Source organism: Rhinopithecus roxellana, chromosome 1 (genome assembly GCF_007565055.1).
Source record: "Rhinopithecus roxellana isolate Shanxi Qingling chromosome 1, ASM756505v1, whole genome shotgun sequence".
Taxonomy (NCBI): Eukaryota; Metazoa; Chordata; class Mammalia; order Primates; family Cercopithecidae; genus Rhinopithecus; species Rhinopithecus roxellana.
This window is the reverse complement of record NC_044549.1, coordinates 179,581,292-179,599,276: the sequence shown is the minus strand read 5'-3', so window position 1 is coordinate 179,599,276 and position 17,985 is coordinate 179,581,292. Positions and strand designations below refer to the sequence as shown.

General features: G+C 35.5%; 1 protein-coding gene and 1 non-coding gene across 3 annotated transcripts in view; both read left to right on the top strand.

Annotated features, from left to right (window-relative positions):
• MRPL3 (mitochondrial ribosomal protein L3) overlaps positions 1–17,579 on the top strand; it is a 40,832-nt gene extending 23,253 nt beyond the window's left edge. For both annotated transcript variants that reach the window (XM_010380272.1, XM_010380279.2), the window contains exons 7-10: positions 8,679–8,787; positions 10,172–10,249; positions 11,984–12,061; positions 17,247–17,579. In XM_010380272.1, the coding sequence (XP_010378574.1) occupies positions 8,679–8,787; positions 10,172–10,249; positions 11,984–12,061; positions 17,247–17,399 (418 nt within the window). In that variant the 3' untranslated portion in view covers positions 17,400–17,579. The remainder of the gene's footprint in view (positions 1–8,678; positions 8,788–10,171; positions 10,250–11,983; positions 12,062–17,246) is intronic.
• Positions 688–824, top strand: LOC115892201. The gene has a single exon (XR_004052086.1). It is a non-coding gene; the product is annotated as a small nucleolar RNA SNORA58 (small nucleolar RNA).
• Positions 17,580–17,985: the final 406 nt, after the last annotated feature.

Genomic DNA, 17,985 nt, shown 5'->3' with positions numbered 1-17,985 from the left:
CAGGGATCTTCAGTAAAGATGCTATGTGGAAATGCAAGTAAGTAGGAAACATCTGGGGGAGTTTATTGAAATGAGGAGAAGCTATAGTAAAAGATTAGTATGTTTGTGCCATATTAGTTCATCATGAGTTAAAAGCTAATCCTGAGGGAGATTGTCAACTAGCTAATAAGCCTTTTATATACATGTAATATATTTTGGCAAAAATTGTTTTTTGTTTATTGGAATTTTTTGTTTGTTTTAAAACTAAGAACATTTGGATAGTTTGAATCTAAAGCATACTAAAGTATTATATCCTACCAGAATTTCTTTTGATGTTGATTTAGACATTTTGCTTTTATATTCAGTAATACTGTATCACAGTTAAAAGATTTCATCTGATCTGTTTTAGCGGTTCATTTCAGCTCAGTCTTGATTTTAGCTAGAAACGCAGGTGAATCCCCATTTTCCTGTGAATCTCCATTTTACCATAACAGAGAAGCTGATTTTTAAACCAGTAATTTCTTCACCTTCCCACCCCCACTTCTATTTATTAAATTTTAAAAATGTAGCCTGATTTTGGTATATTCTTAAAGAAGTCAAGTGTCCTTTTTCCATTTGTTACACAGTTACTGGTGTTTTGAGTGATATATGTACAAGTCACTTAAACATCTTACAGCATAAAGAGAGAAAGTTAAAAATTAATTTCGAGGGCATACTAGTAGACCTTGCCTGACTGTGCTCATGGCCAGGCAGGGGGGACAGTGTATGCAAGAACAATTTGGAGTTCCTGCCAGCTCTAACCAGCTTCATCAGTGGCTGGATGAATTGCAGGACTCTAAACATTTCCCTGAAGAAAAAAAGAAAACTTAATTTGGAAATGGTTCTAACTGAAAAACCTCTCCTTAGAGGATGGATTTTGATTTTTAAAAAATAAAAATCAGATATTTGGGGCTGGGCATAGTGGCTTACACCTGTAATCTCAGCACTTTGGGAAGCCAGAGTGGACAGATCACTCGAGGCCAGGAGTTTGAGACCAGCCTGACCAACATAGCGAAACTTCGTCTCTACTAAAAAGACAAAAAATTGGCCGTGGTGGCAGGTGCTGCTTGGGAGGTTGAGACATGAGAATTGCTTGAACCTGGGAGGTGGGGGTTGCAGTGAGCCGAGATCACACCACTGTACTCCAGCCTCGGTAAACAGAGCGAGAGTCTGTCTCAAAAAAAAAAAAAAAAAAAAAAAAATCGAGTATTTTACAGGTGATGCAACTTGATAATAAATACTTGGTGGTTTTTTCATGACAATAGTGGAAAGATGGACAATGTAGTATAAAGGGTATTTGAGGCAGAGGGAACAAAATGAACAAAGGCATGAAAGAGTGGCTTATTTAGGGACTTATGGAGTAATCTGCTATGACTAAGATTTTTCAGTGTTTGGAAGTCAGGTTGGATCCAGTTATAAAAAGCCTTATATATTCTAAGCTAAAAATAGTACTGGGGAACCATCTAAGTTTGTTTGCTTGTTTTTGTTTCTTAAAGCAGAGTACAAATTTATTTGATTAGATTACCACCTTGGGAATTTTGCTATGGTGGCTGTGAAGGATAACTTGAAGGAAGAGGAATGTTTGCTTTGTATTGAAACACTGTAAGTGAATAGCTGAGGTACTTCCAATTGGATATGGTTGGTACATCTGTAGAATGGGATCGTAGCAGAATTCTTGCCAGAGTGCAAGGTTGTGGAGCTCCCGCTTATTACTAATAGCTTCAGGGGTCAACAAACTTTTTCTCAAAGAATGGGAAGTAAATATCTTAGGTTTGCAGACATTATGTTCTCTCTTGCCCGTGAGAGAACTAACTTATTCTGCCATTGCAGCTCTAAATTAGAGATAGGCAATACGTAAATTAGTGTGCATGACTCTATCCCAATAAAACTTTATTTATGAAAACATACAGCCAGCACAGGCCAGTTTGCCAATCCCTCTTTTTAAACCTTAGTGAGAAGAGAATCAGAGGCAGCAAGAGAAACGAAATTTCTCAAAGAATATTATGGAAGCAGGAAAATACGGAAGAAATGATGACAATGGAAAGGGATGGGACGTTAAGGGGTAGAGGAAAACCCTGTGGAGAGAATCTATTTTAAAAGAGCCTGTGGAAATCTAAACACTGATGTTAAGAAATTACTAAATTTTTTAGGTCATGATAATGGTATTGTGGTTTTGTTCTTTAAAAGTATTCTTATCTTTTAGAGATCTGTACTGAAATATTTGTGAATGAAATGATAGGGTATCTGGAGTTTGCCTCACAATAATCTATTGGGGTTGTCAGGAGAGAGAAACAGATGAAAAAAAAAAAAAAATAGGCCTTGAGTCAATAATTGTTTGACACTGGGTGATGGATACATAGGGATTTATTGAGTTAATCTCTCTGCTCCTGAATATTCCTTAAAACTTCCAAAATAAAAAGCTGTTTTAGTAAGACTTGGATTTGGGATTTGGGGATTAACCTCAGAGTGAATTCCAAAGAGTAATTGGAGAGAAAGATGGATTGCAGAGAGTGAATGGTAGATGAGAGAAGGAGAAGCAGTTTGTGTTCCAGTGAAGAGGAGGAGGGATATGAAAGGAAAAGAAGGTAGGAGAATCCAGTGGCTTCTCAAGGGAAAGACTCAGGGGATGGGAATTTTAGAGGAAGTTCTCAGAGAACACAGAATGGATGGGTTTAAAAGCAGGTATATGGTCACTGTTTACCTTATGGACATTTCATTTTATCCCCATAGACAAGTATATCTAGAATCATGCAAGGAAAGGCAGTTTCCCACAAAGTAAAGAAATACATGACAGATTTATATTAAAACCTGTGTGTCTGCTGGTAGACGTTTGGGCATTTGTCACAGTATAGCAAGGGAATGCAATTTTCATAGTAAGAATCTCTAGAGATTTATGGAATTCAGTGGGAAACATTAAATTGTGCATTCCCTTCTGCAGGATTATTAGCCATAGCTTTAAGCTTCTCCTCTTTTCTTCAAACCATTTTTTCGAACTAAAAGTTATGCCCATTATACAATAATCAGAAACTACAGGACATAAGAAAGGAGACTTAATCCCCTGTCTTCCCAGGACACAGCTATAGCCAGTAACAAATTTTACTCTGACGTCTCTAGACAGGGCACTAGGGCTAAATAATACACAGTTTCTACTACCCTTCATGCACTGAAAGTGTACCAAGGGGAAATGGACTGAGAAGCAAGGACAATAATGTTTCCTGGATTAAATGATACATCTGAATTTCTGTGTTTTAGTATAGATACTCTAAATAAAATACATCTTTTGTGTCTTCTTAATTTTCAAATATATCTCACTAAAATTGGGATCTCTATGTTCTTTCCACTTTAAGCTTTCCTTTATTTGATTTTTTCTGCTATCATTAATTTAAAACTACAACAGAAAAGGGGTAAGGGATATAAAACAAAGTATGTTGTATATTATTTTTAGTAAAATTAAGATTTTATTTTGTATGACCTGTGAAAACCTTATATTTGAAATGTATCTGGCTATGCTAAGGATAGATTAATTCATTTCTTGCTTTTGTTTTATTTTTGTTCTCAAGTTGAGTGACAACTGAGTAATATAAATACCTGTACCTCCCATGGATCAACAGGTACACTCTGTTCTCCCTAATCTGAATTCAGCCAATAATTTGTCATGTTATTTGTGTTCTATTCTTTTGTTTAAAAGTTACTGAAGAAGTTCTCATTGTACACAGTATAACCACATGATGTATTCTAGAGCTGGATTGAAAAGCAATCTGTAATTAGCCAACAGATAATTAGCACTTTCAGGATACCACTTTTATCTTATAATTATTTACTCTTAAAATGAGCTAAATTATCTTCGGTAGTTCACCTGGCATGTGTTCTATTGGTGCATGCCTTCACACTCTCTTTTTAAGTAAGAGATCATCCGTTTAAGAACACAAAAGTGCCAGTAAACTTTCTACCAAGAATGGCCAATGTAACATGTTCATTTAGATTAGTGTTGCCAGTCTCTCTCTCCTTTTTTCTTTGAAGTGTTGTTTGCCAAATGATATGGTAAGTTCAAATTACTCTTTAGGTATTTCCTTTTCATTTTTAAATTGCCAAGCACTGTACTTTTCAATTATATTCTAAAATTCAATGTTAAATGGAAACGTGTTAAATTTCTGAAGCATAATTTCAGTTAAATATTTGATTATTCTCTTCTTAGATGTCAATCAGTTTACATAACTAAATAATGGGTTTTTATTGAATATGTGTTATGTTTTAGCTCTTTGATCAGACATACACATTATTTTGAGTTTTCACATCAAAAAAATTATATACACACTGTTAACGGGCTTAATGTGAAGAATGTGGTGTAAGCTACTTTTAAATTATTCTTATAAAAGTAACTTTTGACCTATGATTTGATAGCATTTACCTGTTAAGTTGTACATATAATGTATCTTTTTTTTTTTAAGTTTGAGGTCTCACTATGTTAGCCAGGCTGGCCTCCCCTGACCTCAAGCAGCCCTCACACCTCAGCTTCCCAAAGTGCTGGGATTACAGGCGTGTGCCACCACACCCAGCCTTATCCTTATTTTTAGAGTGGATTTTTGATGTATCGAAAACAAACTGTATTATTCATGTAGGCTTTCTTCAATCTATTGCTCTCTGATAATTGTTTGTTAAATGCATAGCAAAGTCCTTGTGGAAATAAGTTTGTTTTTATAATCTTTTTCTCTTTGTCCTCTTTGTAAATGGCCTGAACAGTACACTATATAATAATAGCTAACATTGGTGGAGTTAGGGAATACTCTATTAAAAATATGTTGATGTTTTATCTAGTGAAAGGTGAAAAAAATCTTCATTTTAAGAGTATATAAAAGTATGTCACATTCCTGGCATGGTGGCTCACACCTGTAATCCCAATACTTTGGGAGGCCCAGGTGGGAGGATCACTCAAGACTGGAAGTTCGAGACCAGCCTAAGCAACAAAGCAAGACCCCTCTATCTACCAAAAAAATTAAAAATTAGTTGAGTGTGCTGGCATGCACCTGTAGTCTCTAGTCCTAGCCACTCACAAGGCTGAGACAGGAGGATTGCTTGAGCCCAGGAGTTTAAGACTGCAGCGAGTTATCACTGTACCACTGCACTCCAGCCTGGTTGGCAGAGTAAGACCCTCTCTTTAAAAAAAATAAAATAAAAATTTAAAGTCTAGTACAGTCTTATAATTTTTTCCAGTCTTTTCATTGGGTCCTTTGTACTGATATATTCAAATTAATTGACACATTGCAGTTGTATTTATGGGGTACAAGTTGATGTTTTAATATGTGTGTATATTGTATAATGATCAAATTAGGATAGTTATGGTACCTGTTACTTCATGCATTTATCATTTTTTGTGGTGAGAACATTCAAAAACCTTCCTGGCTATTTTGTAATATATAATAATTTACTGTTAACCATAGATATCCTAGTGTACCATAGAACACCAGAACTTATTCCTTCTAATTGTAGCTTGGTACCTATTAACCAACCTTTCCCCATCCTCCTCATTCCCATCCTCATCCTCTCCCCAGTCTCTGGGTAATCACTGTTAAACTCTCTATTTCTATGATAGCAACATTTTTTAGAGTCCACATGTGAGTGAGATCAACATTGTTTGTCTTTCTGCGTCTGGTATATTTCACTTAATATAATGTCCTCCAGTTTCATTAACGTTGTTGCAATGGCAGGATTTTATTTTTTATGACAGAATCATATTCCATTGTGTATGTGTGCCACATTTTCTTTATCCATTTGTCTGTTGTTGGACACTTAGATTGATTCTGTATCTTGGCTATTGTGATTGGTGCTCAATAAATATATTTCTTCAAAATGCTAATTTCATGTCCTTTGGATATCTACCCCATAGTGGGATTGCTCAATCATATGGTCGTCATATTTTTAATGTTTTGAGGGATGCTTCCGTACTGTTTTCCGTAGTGGCTATACTAATTTATATCCCTACTAACAGTGTATGTGTTCTCTTGTCCACATTCTTACCAATGCTTCGTTTTCTTTTGTCTTTTTGACAGTAGCCATTCTAACTGGAATAAGATGGTATCTCATTGTGGTTTTGATTTGCATTTCCCTGATAATTAGTGGTTTTGAACATTTTTCATATACCTGTTGGCCATTTTTTTGTCTCCTTTTGAGAAATGTATTAAGATATTTTGTTCATTTTTTATTTGGGTTATTTGGGTTTTTGTAGTTGAGTTCCTTTGCAGTTATTTTAGTTTTTTTTTCAGTTCTTTTAGTATGTATTTTAGATATCTCTTGTCAGATGTAGTTTGCAGATGTTTTCTCCCATTCTGTAGGTTGTCTCTTTGCTTTGTTTCTTTTGCTGTGCCAAAAACTTTTGAGTTTGATGTCATGTGTCTTTTCTTTTGCTGCCTGTGCTTTGAGGTCTCGTTTAAAAATACTTGCCCAGCCCAGTATTGTGAAGCATTTCCCCTATATTTTCTTCTAGTAGTTTCATACTTTTTTTTTTTCATTGTCTTTAATCCATTTTGAATTGATTTTTGCATATGGTGAGAGAGAGGGGTCTAACCTCATTACATGTGGGTATTCAAGTTTTCCAGCACCATTTATAGAAGAGACTGTCTTTCCCCAATGCGTGGTATTGCCACCTTTGTCAAAAATCAATTGACCATGATGTGTGAATTTATTTCTGGGTTCTCTGTTCTATTCCGTTGTTCTGTGTGTCTGTTTTTATGCCAGTAGCATGCTCTTTGGGCTCCTATAGCTTTGTGTAGTATGTTTTGAAGTCAAGTAGTGTGATGTCTCCAGCTTTTTTATTCTTACTCAGGATTGCTTTGGCTATTCAGTGTCTTTTGTGGTTCCATATGAATTCTAGGATTATTTTTTCTATTTCCATGAAGAGTGTCATTGGTATTTTTGATAGAGGTTGCATTGAATCTGTAGACCACTTTCTGTAGTATGGCCATTTTAGCAATTCTTCCAGTTCATGAACAGGGGATATCTTTCCATTTACCCACATCCTCTGCAGTTTCTTTCATCAATGTTTTATCATTTTCAGTGCAGAAATCTTTCACTTCCATTATTAAGTTTATTCCTGGTTATTTATTTTTTCGTAGCTATTGGAAATGGAATTGTTTTCTTGATTTTTTTTTTCAAATAGTTCACTATTAGTATATAGAAACACTACCAATTTTTATACATTAATTTTATATCCTGCAACTTTACTGAATTTATTCTAACACTTTTTTGGTGGAGTCTAGGATTTCCTATATATACCATCTGCAAATGGGACAACTTTACTTCCTCCTTTACAATTTGGATACCTTTTATTTCTTTATCTTGCCTAATTGCTCTAAGACTTCTAGCAGTGTTGACTGGAAGTGGTGAAAGTGGGCATATTTGTCTTGTTCCTGATCTTAGGGGAACAGCTGAAAGCCTAACATCAGTATGTTTGTCATATATGGCCTTTGTTGTTTCAAGCTACATACCTTCTATACCTAATATATTGAGCATTTCAGAAACAAACTTTAATAGTGCTTGAGCTTTAGTTTTGTTTGCTTTCTACCTGGATCATGGGGTGTTCTTCTAAGTTAACAGAATTTGAAAATAGAGTGATTTCATTTTAAAAGGAGATTTTAGATAGTAAGAAATTGTTACTATCTGATTTTATTTCTCCATTTGCTTCTTCTCAACCCTGAGATGAAGATCTTTCTGATATCTTCTAAAATAAAATTTGTTCAGCATTTAGAGCATTATTTTTTTCTATTTAGTCCTCTATTATACTAGTACCTTTTACTGCCTAACACATTATCCTAAAACTTAATAGCTTAAAGTAAAAAACATTTATTATCTCAGTCTTCTGTGCTCAGCATTCCCATTATAACTTAGCTGGATGCCTCTGACTTGGGGTCTCTCCCAAGGCTGCAGTCAAGCATCAGCCAGGGCTGTAGTCATGTCAGGGTTCTAATTGGGGAGAATCTATCTTCATACCCACTAATAGGCCATTGGTGGACCTCAGCTCCTTCGTTAATAGCTGGAGACATCCTTGCACCTTGTCTCTCCATAGGACAGTTTACACTAACTGTGGAAGCTGGCTTCCTTCAGAGCCTGGCAAGCAAGAGAGTACCAAGATGGAAGCTATAGTCTCTTTGTAACCAAATCTTAGAAGTGACATCTCATCACTTTTGCCATATTTTATTTATTAGAAGCAAGGGACTAGGTTCACCCAAACTCAAGGGGAGGGAATTAAGCAAGAGCATGAGTACCAGGAAGTGGTGATCTTTGGGTTCCATCTTAATGGCTGCTTGCCATATCTGTTATAAGTATTTTGAAACTTCTAGAGCTTTTCCATTTTTACTGTGTCATCTTCACAGGATTAGGATGATAAAACTCCTGTTCAGATAAAATTCCCTATGCTTAGCTTGCTGGTGTCTCACAATCTTGAATTAATCATTTTATATAGAATTAGACTCCAGGAAGGGGTGCAGACCAGGACGGAGATAAAGGAATGTTTATTTGCAGTTTTACTTGTATAGCGTTTTCTAGTTATTTAGATAAGAAGCTTTGTTAAAACTCTAACAAAGTGTACAGTTGGTACTAGAAAGTGTACAATTGGGAATAGTCTATGCTCTTTTCATTATGTAAATTCTAACGTTTGTTTTGTTCAGTATTGGTAAAGGTTTTCAAGGAGTCATGAAAAGATGGGGATTTAAAGGCCAACCTGCTACGCATGGTCAAACGAAAACCCACAGGAGACCTGGAGCTATTTCAACTGGTGTGAGTATAACTAGTGAAGCTCTTTTTAATGCTAAATATTCAACTTCTGCACATGTAGTCCTCAGTCCGTCCTTGATATGAAGTCACATAATTTTAGTCTGACACCAGGGGGCTCCAAGTACTTGTCACACTTTTATGGATGCTTGCCCCTCACTCATTTCCCGGAGCCAGACTAGAATTAGTTATATTCCACAAGGTTAGCTGAGCATCTGTAGTTTGGCTGTATATACCCCGAGTCTAAATTTAAAAGGTACTTTGTGCAAATGTTGAATTCAGTTTGTCTTTCGAATTAGTAACAGTTAGCAATTCTGAAATAATTTTCTGTGAATTGTAGGATTTAGCAGATAAGTAAATACACTGATAATGGAGCTAGGTTTCTCACTGTTGGAAAAGGGCATTAAAGTTTGAAAATGGGAAAATTAAAATGAACCCTATAGTGTTGAATTCAAACTATAAGTATGCATATACTGCTTGGTGGGGGAGGGGAATGCATGCATGCACACAAGGAAAAATGTAACACGGAGAAATAGAGGGATGTGTGTGTGTGTGTATATGTCTTAGTTCTGTCATTGTAGTCATGTATAATGGAATATATTTGTAGAATGAATAAGAGTGATACTTAGTCTGTAATACTCAGAATCGTCTTTTAAGCCTATTGGTTACATATTAAACATATCTAATGCCATGATGAAGTTTCACCTGTTATTTTGAGAGCAACTGATGGAAAAGTGTTTATATTCTGAGAATTCATGTGTTGTAAGAAGCTGTTCCGTTTTAGTCGTAATTCAGATTTACTTCTTTAGATACAGAACTATCATCCATTATCAGAGCCAAAATCAGAGACTGTGTGAAGCTGTTAGATTTATGTAAATCAGAGAAAACCAGGGCTAGACAAACTGAGTATTCTGATAACTAATTCTGTCCTTTAATATTTTGGTCAAGGAAAGTAACATCTAATGCAAGGAGTAGAACCATCCCAGCACCAGTGATATGGATGAAGTCCATTAGGTCAGTTAATGCAAAAGATGAGTTCAAAACAGGCCTGGCAGTCCATTTTTTTCTTTGAATGATGTGTCGGTGTGTCTGTATGCCCTTGTCCTTTTTTAATTCTTACCCAGTATTAGGTCAGTTGTTACTGAGTTTTTCTCCTAAATCTGTTTCTTAGTCTGTATTTATTTTATCAGTCTAGTCTCATTTAGAAAGGAAATTCTCTAGGAGTAAATATGTCTGAATCCATATTTAGTTCCTTACTGGGACCTAGCCGAATAGGGGAAAAATAAAACATTTTAATAATATATATATTTTTTAGTTTGCATTGTGGTTTGATCAGTTCTGTTTAAAATTGATAGTACTTAAAAGTGTTAACTTTAGTTTTCTCATTTAGGATATTGGCAGAGTCTGGCCTGGAACTAAAATGCCTGGAAAAATGGGAAACATATATAGGACAGCGTATGGACTGAAAGTAAGTTTTACAAGTGGTTCTTTTTAGGAACAGCTAAATTGTCTAAATGCAAAGGCAGCAGAATATGTATTTAATCTGTGTCTATGTACCATTGTTCTAATAGGCTTTAAAATTATTGAGGAAAAGAGGATACGCTCTGTCACCCAGGCTGGAGTGCTATGGCCGGATCTCAGCTCACTGCAAGCTCCGCCTCCCGGGTTCACGCCATTCTCCTGTCTCAGCCTCCCGGGTAGCTGGGACTACAGGCGCCGCCACGTCGCCCGGCTAGTTTTTTGTATTTTTTAGTAGAGACGGGGTTTCACCGTGTTAGCCAGGATGGTCTCGATCTCCTGACCTCGTGATCCGCCCGTCTCGGCCTCCCAAAGTGCTGGGATTACAGGCTTGAGCCACCGCGCCCGGCGGTAGTGTATATTTCAAGCCATGAAAAGTGCAATCATTAAAGAGACAAAATTAGTAGTCTTCTTTTGGACCTGGAAGATTTTTACAAGATATTGTTGCATGAAAAAAATAAGTTTCAGAGCATTCACTAATTCACTATAATACTCTTTATTGAGTAAAAGATTGAACAAAAGCTCTCTACATATGTATGTTGCTGTGCCACGATATAATCACAGAAGAGTGGAAGGGTATATGCCAGGTTCTTGGATTATATATCAGATATGTGTGTGTGGAAGTGGATGTAGGTAAGGAGAAGGAGAGTGGGAGACAATCAAAATAGAAGAAAACAATAGCACTACAAAAGGATTGTGATATACATCCGTTGTTATAAAAAATATTTATGTGTATTTAAGAGAAGTTGGATTCAATCTCCACCAATGAGAAACGTATCTAGGTAAAACTGAGTTATGCTATGACGGATGCTGTATAACTGTATTTCTGTTAAGCAACTGATGTTTATGTTTGTTTGCATATATGTTTTAAAGTGTAGAAAGTACAAAGAAGAAAATAAGCCACCCATGAGAACAGTACCCAAAGGCAATCACTGGAAACATTTTTGGTGCATATCCTCCCAGTCTCTATTCTCTATACGTTTTATATAAATTTTGACCAGGAGAAGTTTTCAAATTTTATATAATTAAACCTAAGATTTTTTTTACCCCTTCTATTACAGTTATACTCATCAGAGACCATCTATTTGCTATATTTTCTTCATGTGTGTGATTTCAATTTCTGTAATATTTAATATTTATTCATTATTAGATAGGAGCCATGGGTCAAACTTGATTTCTTCTCCAAATATTTTATTTTCTCAGTACCATTTTTTGACCAATCATTCTCTCCCATTTATTAAGCTTTTTCTCCACATGAAGATCTTTTGAGGACCATCTACTCAGCCTCCTTACTTTAGAAATTAGAATCAGTGAGGTTGCAGCTTCTCCAGCCTGTAGTTACAGCAAGCTAGTATTAACTAAAAATAAAATTAAATTAAATTTCCACTTGTTACTGTTAATGGTGCCAACAGAGTCCTTTGAGATATCCAAATAGTCTTGATCATTCAGTCACAGAGATCTCTATTTAAAATGAGAGTTTTCTACTACTTCCATGAGATATATCTGCTGTGGTCTTCTATTACCAGTCATCCATAGGACTTGAAGTTTTTCAGTTCTTATTCAACATTCTCAAGTACTGATAAGATTATTACTTTACAAGCAACTTACATCCTTAGCTTTTAATAACATTGTTTGTTTTAATACAACTATATCCTAAAATTTTTGGTTTTGTTTCATGCTTTAGGTGTGGAGAATAAACACAAAGCACAACATAATCTATGTAAATGGCTCTGTACCTGGACATAAAAATTGCTTAGTAAAGGTAAGTATAAGTGTCTTCTTTTTTTTTCCTTTTTTTTTGTTTCTTACTCGCAAGCTGACAAGTTACTATCTTTATGTTCTATTGTTTATGTGTGTGGATATTTGCCATAAAGTCTCCTTTGACTCATATATGTGGCTTATAAATAAATGGCTGTTTTTTCACATGTTCTCTACTGAATCTTTCTGCTTTTTAGTAGCACCTGAGTGAAAAAAATGCACAACATAACCTATATTCTATTTCTGTAAAACCAAGAACCTGTAAAAAGGGTAAAGCTGTGTATTAGTCCATCCTAATAGAATAGATGGACTCCTATAAAGAAATACCTGAGATTGGGTAATGTATAAATAAAAGAGGTTTAATTGGCTCGTGGTTCCACAGGCTGTACAGGAAGCATGGCTAGGGAGGCTTCAGGAAACTTACAATCATGGCAAAAGGGGAAGGAGAGACAGACATGTCTTACATGGCTGGAGTAGGAGGAAGAGAGGGAAGGGGGAGGTGCTACACATTTTTAAACAAGATCTTGTGAGAACTCACTGTCACGAGAACAGTGAGGGAAGTCTGCCCCCATGATCCAGTCGCTTCCCACCAGGCCCCTCTTCCAACACTGGGGATTACAGTTTGACATGAGATTTGGGCGGAGACAAAAATCCAAACCATATCAGGCCAGTGAGCAGAAAGATCTTCAGGAGTATGAGAAAGATACTTGGATAACTATTGCCAAAATAGCAGTATATCTTTATCCTTCCAAAAGGAAACATGTTAGCTTTTTTAAAGTGCCCCATCTACAAATGAATGGATAAAGTGTGTGTGTGTGTGTGTGTGTGTATGGCTGAAGAATATTGTAGAGAATGCATACACACACTAAAATATTCTTCAGCCATAAAACAGAATAAATTGCTTTTATTTGTGGTGATGCGGATAAACCTGGAGGACATTATGTTAAGTGTAATAAGCTAGGCACAGAAAGACAAATATTGTATGATCTCACTTTTATGTGGAATCTGAAAAAGTTGATTTCATAGAAGTAGAGAGCAGAATGGTTTTACCAGAGGCTGGGGGAAAATAGTGGGGAGGAGAGCTGGGAGAGGTGGTCTACAAGCACAGTTAGTGAAGAAGAATACATTCTGGTGTTCTGTTACATAGTAAGGTGATTGACTATAGCTAATAGTAATGTATATTTCAATATAGCTAGAAGACAGGATTTTGAATGTTATCACCACAAAGAAATGATACATGTTTACAGTAATGGATTTGCTAGTTATCCTGATTTGATCATTATACAATGTATATATGTATTGAGACATCACACCGTATCCCATATATATGTACAATTATGTGTCAATTATAAGTAAACCCTGCCCCCACTCCCCCCAAAAATGGTTTTTGGCTTTTGAAAGAGTTACTTTGACAAACCAGAAATACATGAGGTAAAAATTAGAATCATCAAAAGTGGTTAAAGGTAGCCATTTGAGGAGGAGCTTTTTTATCATTACTAGCACCATGCTCTGATTACATCTTTAAGTGTTTTTCTTTAAAAAAAAAAAAAAAAAGGTAAAAAATTTGTACAGATAGATACATTTTAAGAAAAACTCTTTAAGTTCTCAGAGACTTACTTCCATAAAATACAAAATAAATATTCTGTGTGGGGTTTATTCCAACATAATACAAATTTTCTTACCTCTGAGTTTTGAATCTTCCGTGCTGAAGATGTTTGTATTAGACGTGATGTCAGCTGTTCTCCAGAGTATATCCTTCATTGATTTTCCAATGATAGCAGCAAAGAAATAGTGAAACTTAAACTTCTGACTTTTTAAACTCAGTGTTTCCTTATATATTTTTTTCATTTCTAGGTTCCATTACTAGCATAAGAAATAATTTTTTGAAATCTTACAAGGAATAAGAGTTTAGCTTTTTAAAATAACCTTTCTGGGACACTTCACTTTACTGACTGGATTATTCTCATTTTTCTTAAAGAAAAAAATGCATTTAAGCCAGGCCTGGTGGCTTGCATCTGTAATTCCAGCTACTCAGGAGGCTGAAGTGGGAGGATAGGATAACGTGGCCTCTGGAATTGGAGGCTGCAGTGAGCTATGATCACACCACTGCTTTCTAGCCTGGGCAACAGAGTGGGACCTCGCTTCTTTAAAAAAAAAAAAGAAAAGAAAAATGCATTTGATGAATTTTTGTAAGTTTTGTTTTTTCCTTAAGTTGGTGGGTTTTTAAGTTTAAGTAGATTTCTAGTCCCCAAGTAAGGCAGTCATACTTACAATGACAGGTAGTTGAAGCCAGAGGATTGTCATTGTACTTCCCATAGTATTTTGTCTTCATCATCATATGAAGACATATCTTCATATCCCTGGCCCCACATTTCAGATCACAGGTTATAAATAGCACAGTCTAATAAAGGAGAAGGATTATTTTTTGTAATAAAAGTATACTGGACACCAGATTAATTTTTAAATGTCAAATCCTCCTTTTCTGCCCATTTTTCTACATACATGATTCTAGCCGGGTTTTCTAGCCGAACCTTACCATTGATTGCTGTGACTTCTCAAGTACTTCTGCAATATCCCTGCCACCAGCAGAGATGAATGGTCAATTATCTTGAAAAACTATAGTACATACAATGAAATTCTGATGTGGTTGTATAAATAAATAGTTGATAACCAGTAACATTTATTACTCAGATTTGTCGCCTACTTCGATAAAAGGTTGCTTCCAAAAACTCCATTCACTCTCATAATTGATAATAGTTTGCCATCACTGAAGATACTCAGAATATACACCAAAGAGTTCTGAAAGAGGAGTCTAAATACATTCTGAGAAACTGTGGCATCAGAACAATGTCCAGTCCCCTTTGAACTATTAACACACTAGTGAATATATTTTCAGCAAGTATATTTGTATAATAAAAGAACTCATTCTTTAAAAAAATCTTTGAAATATGGTGCTTAAATAACTTTCTTTTGTAACCTTAAAGTATCTGCCCAGGCATTAATTAAAGTATGAATTTGGGGAACATGTTGTAGGTTTGTGTTTTAAGTGGTAAAACTTGCTATGTCCTTTCACTCCATTATTTCCCTTCTTCCAATGACTCCATAGCAGGTAAATTGGTCCTTCCTTGCCCATGGGTTTTGAGCCATTTCCTAGTGGGCAGCCAACTTCATTAACATCCACTCACCTCTTGGGAGCTTTTGTTTCCTCAGAGTACAGGGTTACCAATAACTTTTTTTTTTTAAGATTCTAAAGTTAGTAAAGATAGTCTTAGAGATGACCAACCTGTTAAATTGTCTTGAGCTTTTTGTTTTGCTGTTCGGATTCACTAAATGTATTAATGAAGGCTAGAGAACTATTGTTTACAGCATAGTAAGTATAAATGTATGTTATAAAATACTGTTCATTCGTGTTCATTCCTATGTCCTATGTATAATTTGTTTTCAGATTTGCCTGGTTTTTGTCTGTCCTTCCCCCATATTTTCTTAGAAGATTTAGACTGGTTTGCTGATAGACATAAAAAGAATGAGGTAGATAATTGAGGGAGTCCTGGTGCAGGCAGGGAAATAGTAAACCTGGGGTAAGATCAAATACACAGAAATACATATGGACTGCAGACCTTTGGCCCTCAACTTTTGCACCACCGAGACAAAAATGGTTGAGATGAGATGTCATTTACATTTCAGATCCATGAATTATAATACTTAGATTTTATAAACAGTGCTTCTATTATCTAAAATATTGATCAGGTGTAATAGTTCTATAAAAGTGTGAAAGCAACTGAGAGTTATCTCTTTGGGTCATTGATGACAATTTTTATTTCTCAAATTAGCACAGAAGGTTTTGTTGTAATTGGTTTTATTGGATTTTTTGCTTGGGATTTATTTTCAATCCTAAATACTGAGCAAATTTAAATTGGTAAGAATATGACTTTTTTCCGTTCTTAAAGTTCAACCCAAGATTAATGGATTGAGGGACAAAACTAAGCAAGTTGACTTTCTTCTGGGTAATTTACTCATAATTTCTTGAAACAATTTTAATAAGAGGGATTAAAGTAGATCTGTTTTTCTGTACCAAGCTGTTCCTAGCAGCTGTGTACCTTATTTCAACCAAATTATTCATTTCTTATTGCTAAAGTAATTATGCCTCATTTTACTCTGTGTATACAATTACATATAAATTTTTTTAAATTTACTTATGAATGAAGGCTGTAGAATGAGTCAGAAGTTCTGAATAATCCAATATTTTCCAAAAATAAAGCTCAACGTTTTAGATCACATCAGTACCTATATTAAAATGGTTCGGTCTATGAATTCACAGATATAATTAGAATTTTTGAGAATATATAGAGTTAACAGAACTCTTATAGAGATTCATAGGTCTGTTATTGTTTTTGTTAAATATTATTCTGTCTTTAACTTCTCAATAAGAATGTATGCTCTGACATACATCATGCCGCATGTATTGTATATGAAGATAGGATTGGTTCTTGTTGCTCACACCTATAAGTAGAAAATGCAGTAAGGCCTTGGGAATATTCAGTACTAAATCAAGGATGATATAAAATAGTTTCAACTTGATATATAAAATAATCTTAACTTAAAGGCCCTCACCCAAATTTGAAAATGCTGAAGAATTATCTTTAAATCTTCCATCAATACAGGACTTTTTTTTTTTTTTGACCATGTGACACAGAAATACAATCTTGTTTATTTGTTTTATTTGCTGGAGAAATGACTCTTTTGGTAGGGGAAGAAAAATGTAAGCTAATTTCCTTAATAAGAGGTGATATTTTTAATTATGTGCTCTTAGAGTTAAGACTAACAAAAATGCTAGTTTGTCAGGTCATTATATTTGAAAATGAATCCATATAAATGAAATTCAAGTAGTAATTTTAGAGTGTGATTTTATCCTGTGGGACAGTCCTAGAGATTCTTATAAGTTAAGATATAAAGTAATAATGGGTGATTTTATTCTTATAGCTTGAGTTTCTGTTACTGGGTTAGTCAGATTTTTTAGAATTAAAGGAAAGCATTGACTGAGTTCTTTTTGCTCTATATACGTAACAGTAGTGTTACTCACATTAGAAAATGTAGTAGCGGGTATTTCTTTGATTATGAATAATCGCTGAAAAGGCTACCTTTAAAGAACTTAATTGGTATCACTTACCAAGATTTTTGCCTTCTCTCAGGTCAGAGATTCTAAACTGCCTGCATATAAGGATCTCGGTAAAAATCTACCATTCCCTACATATTTTCCTGATGGAGATGAAGAGGAACTGCCAGAAGATTTGTATGATGAAAACGTGTGTCAGCCTGGTGCACCTTCTATTACATTTGCCTAACATCTTTGGATATGGCAGAACCTTACATATTCTGTGAGCTTCGATGAGCCAGAGTGATATAATCACCACCAGAAATCATATTCTCCTTTCTTAGTCAGAACAAAAACATGTCATCTTTGTCAGGGGCATAAATATATCATTCGTACGCCCATTAAATTTTGTTAGAAAATTTGCCACATTGAGGCCAGGCACGGTGGCTCACGCCTGTAATCCCAGCACTTTGGGAGGCCGAGACGGATGGATCACGAGGTCAGGAGATCGAGACCATCCTGGCTAACACGGTGAAACCCCATCTCTACCAAAATACAAAAAAAATTAGCTGGGCGTGGTGGCGGGCGCCTGTAGTCCCAGCTACTCGGGAGGCTGAGGCAGGAGAATGGTGTGAACCCGGGAGACGGAGCTTACAGTGAGCCGAGATCGCGCCACTGCACTCCAGCCTGGGCAACAGAGCAAGACTCCATCTCAAAAAAAAAAAAAAAAACAGAAAATTTGCCACATTAAACATATCAGTTAAGTAGATGGGGTTTGCTGGATTTGCTGAAATTGGTGTTTGGCATATTGGTAAAATATTCGTAATTTGTCAACT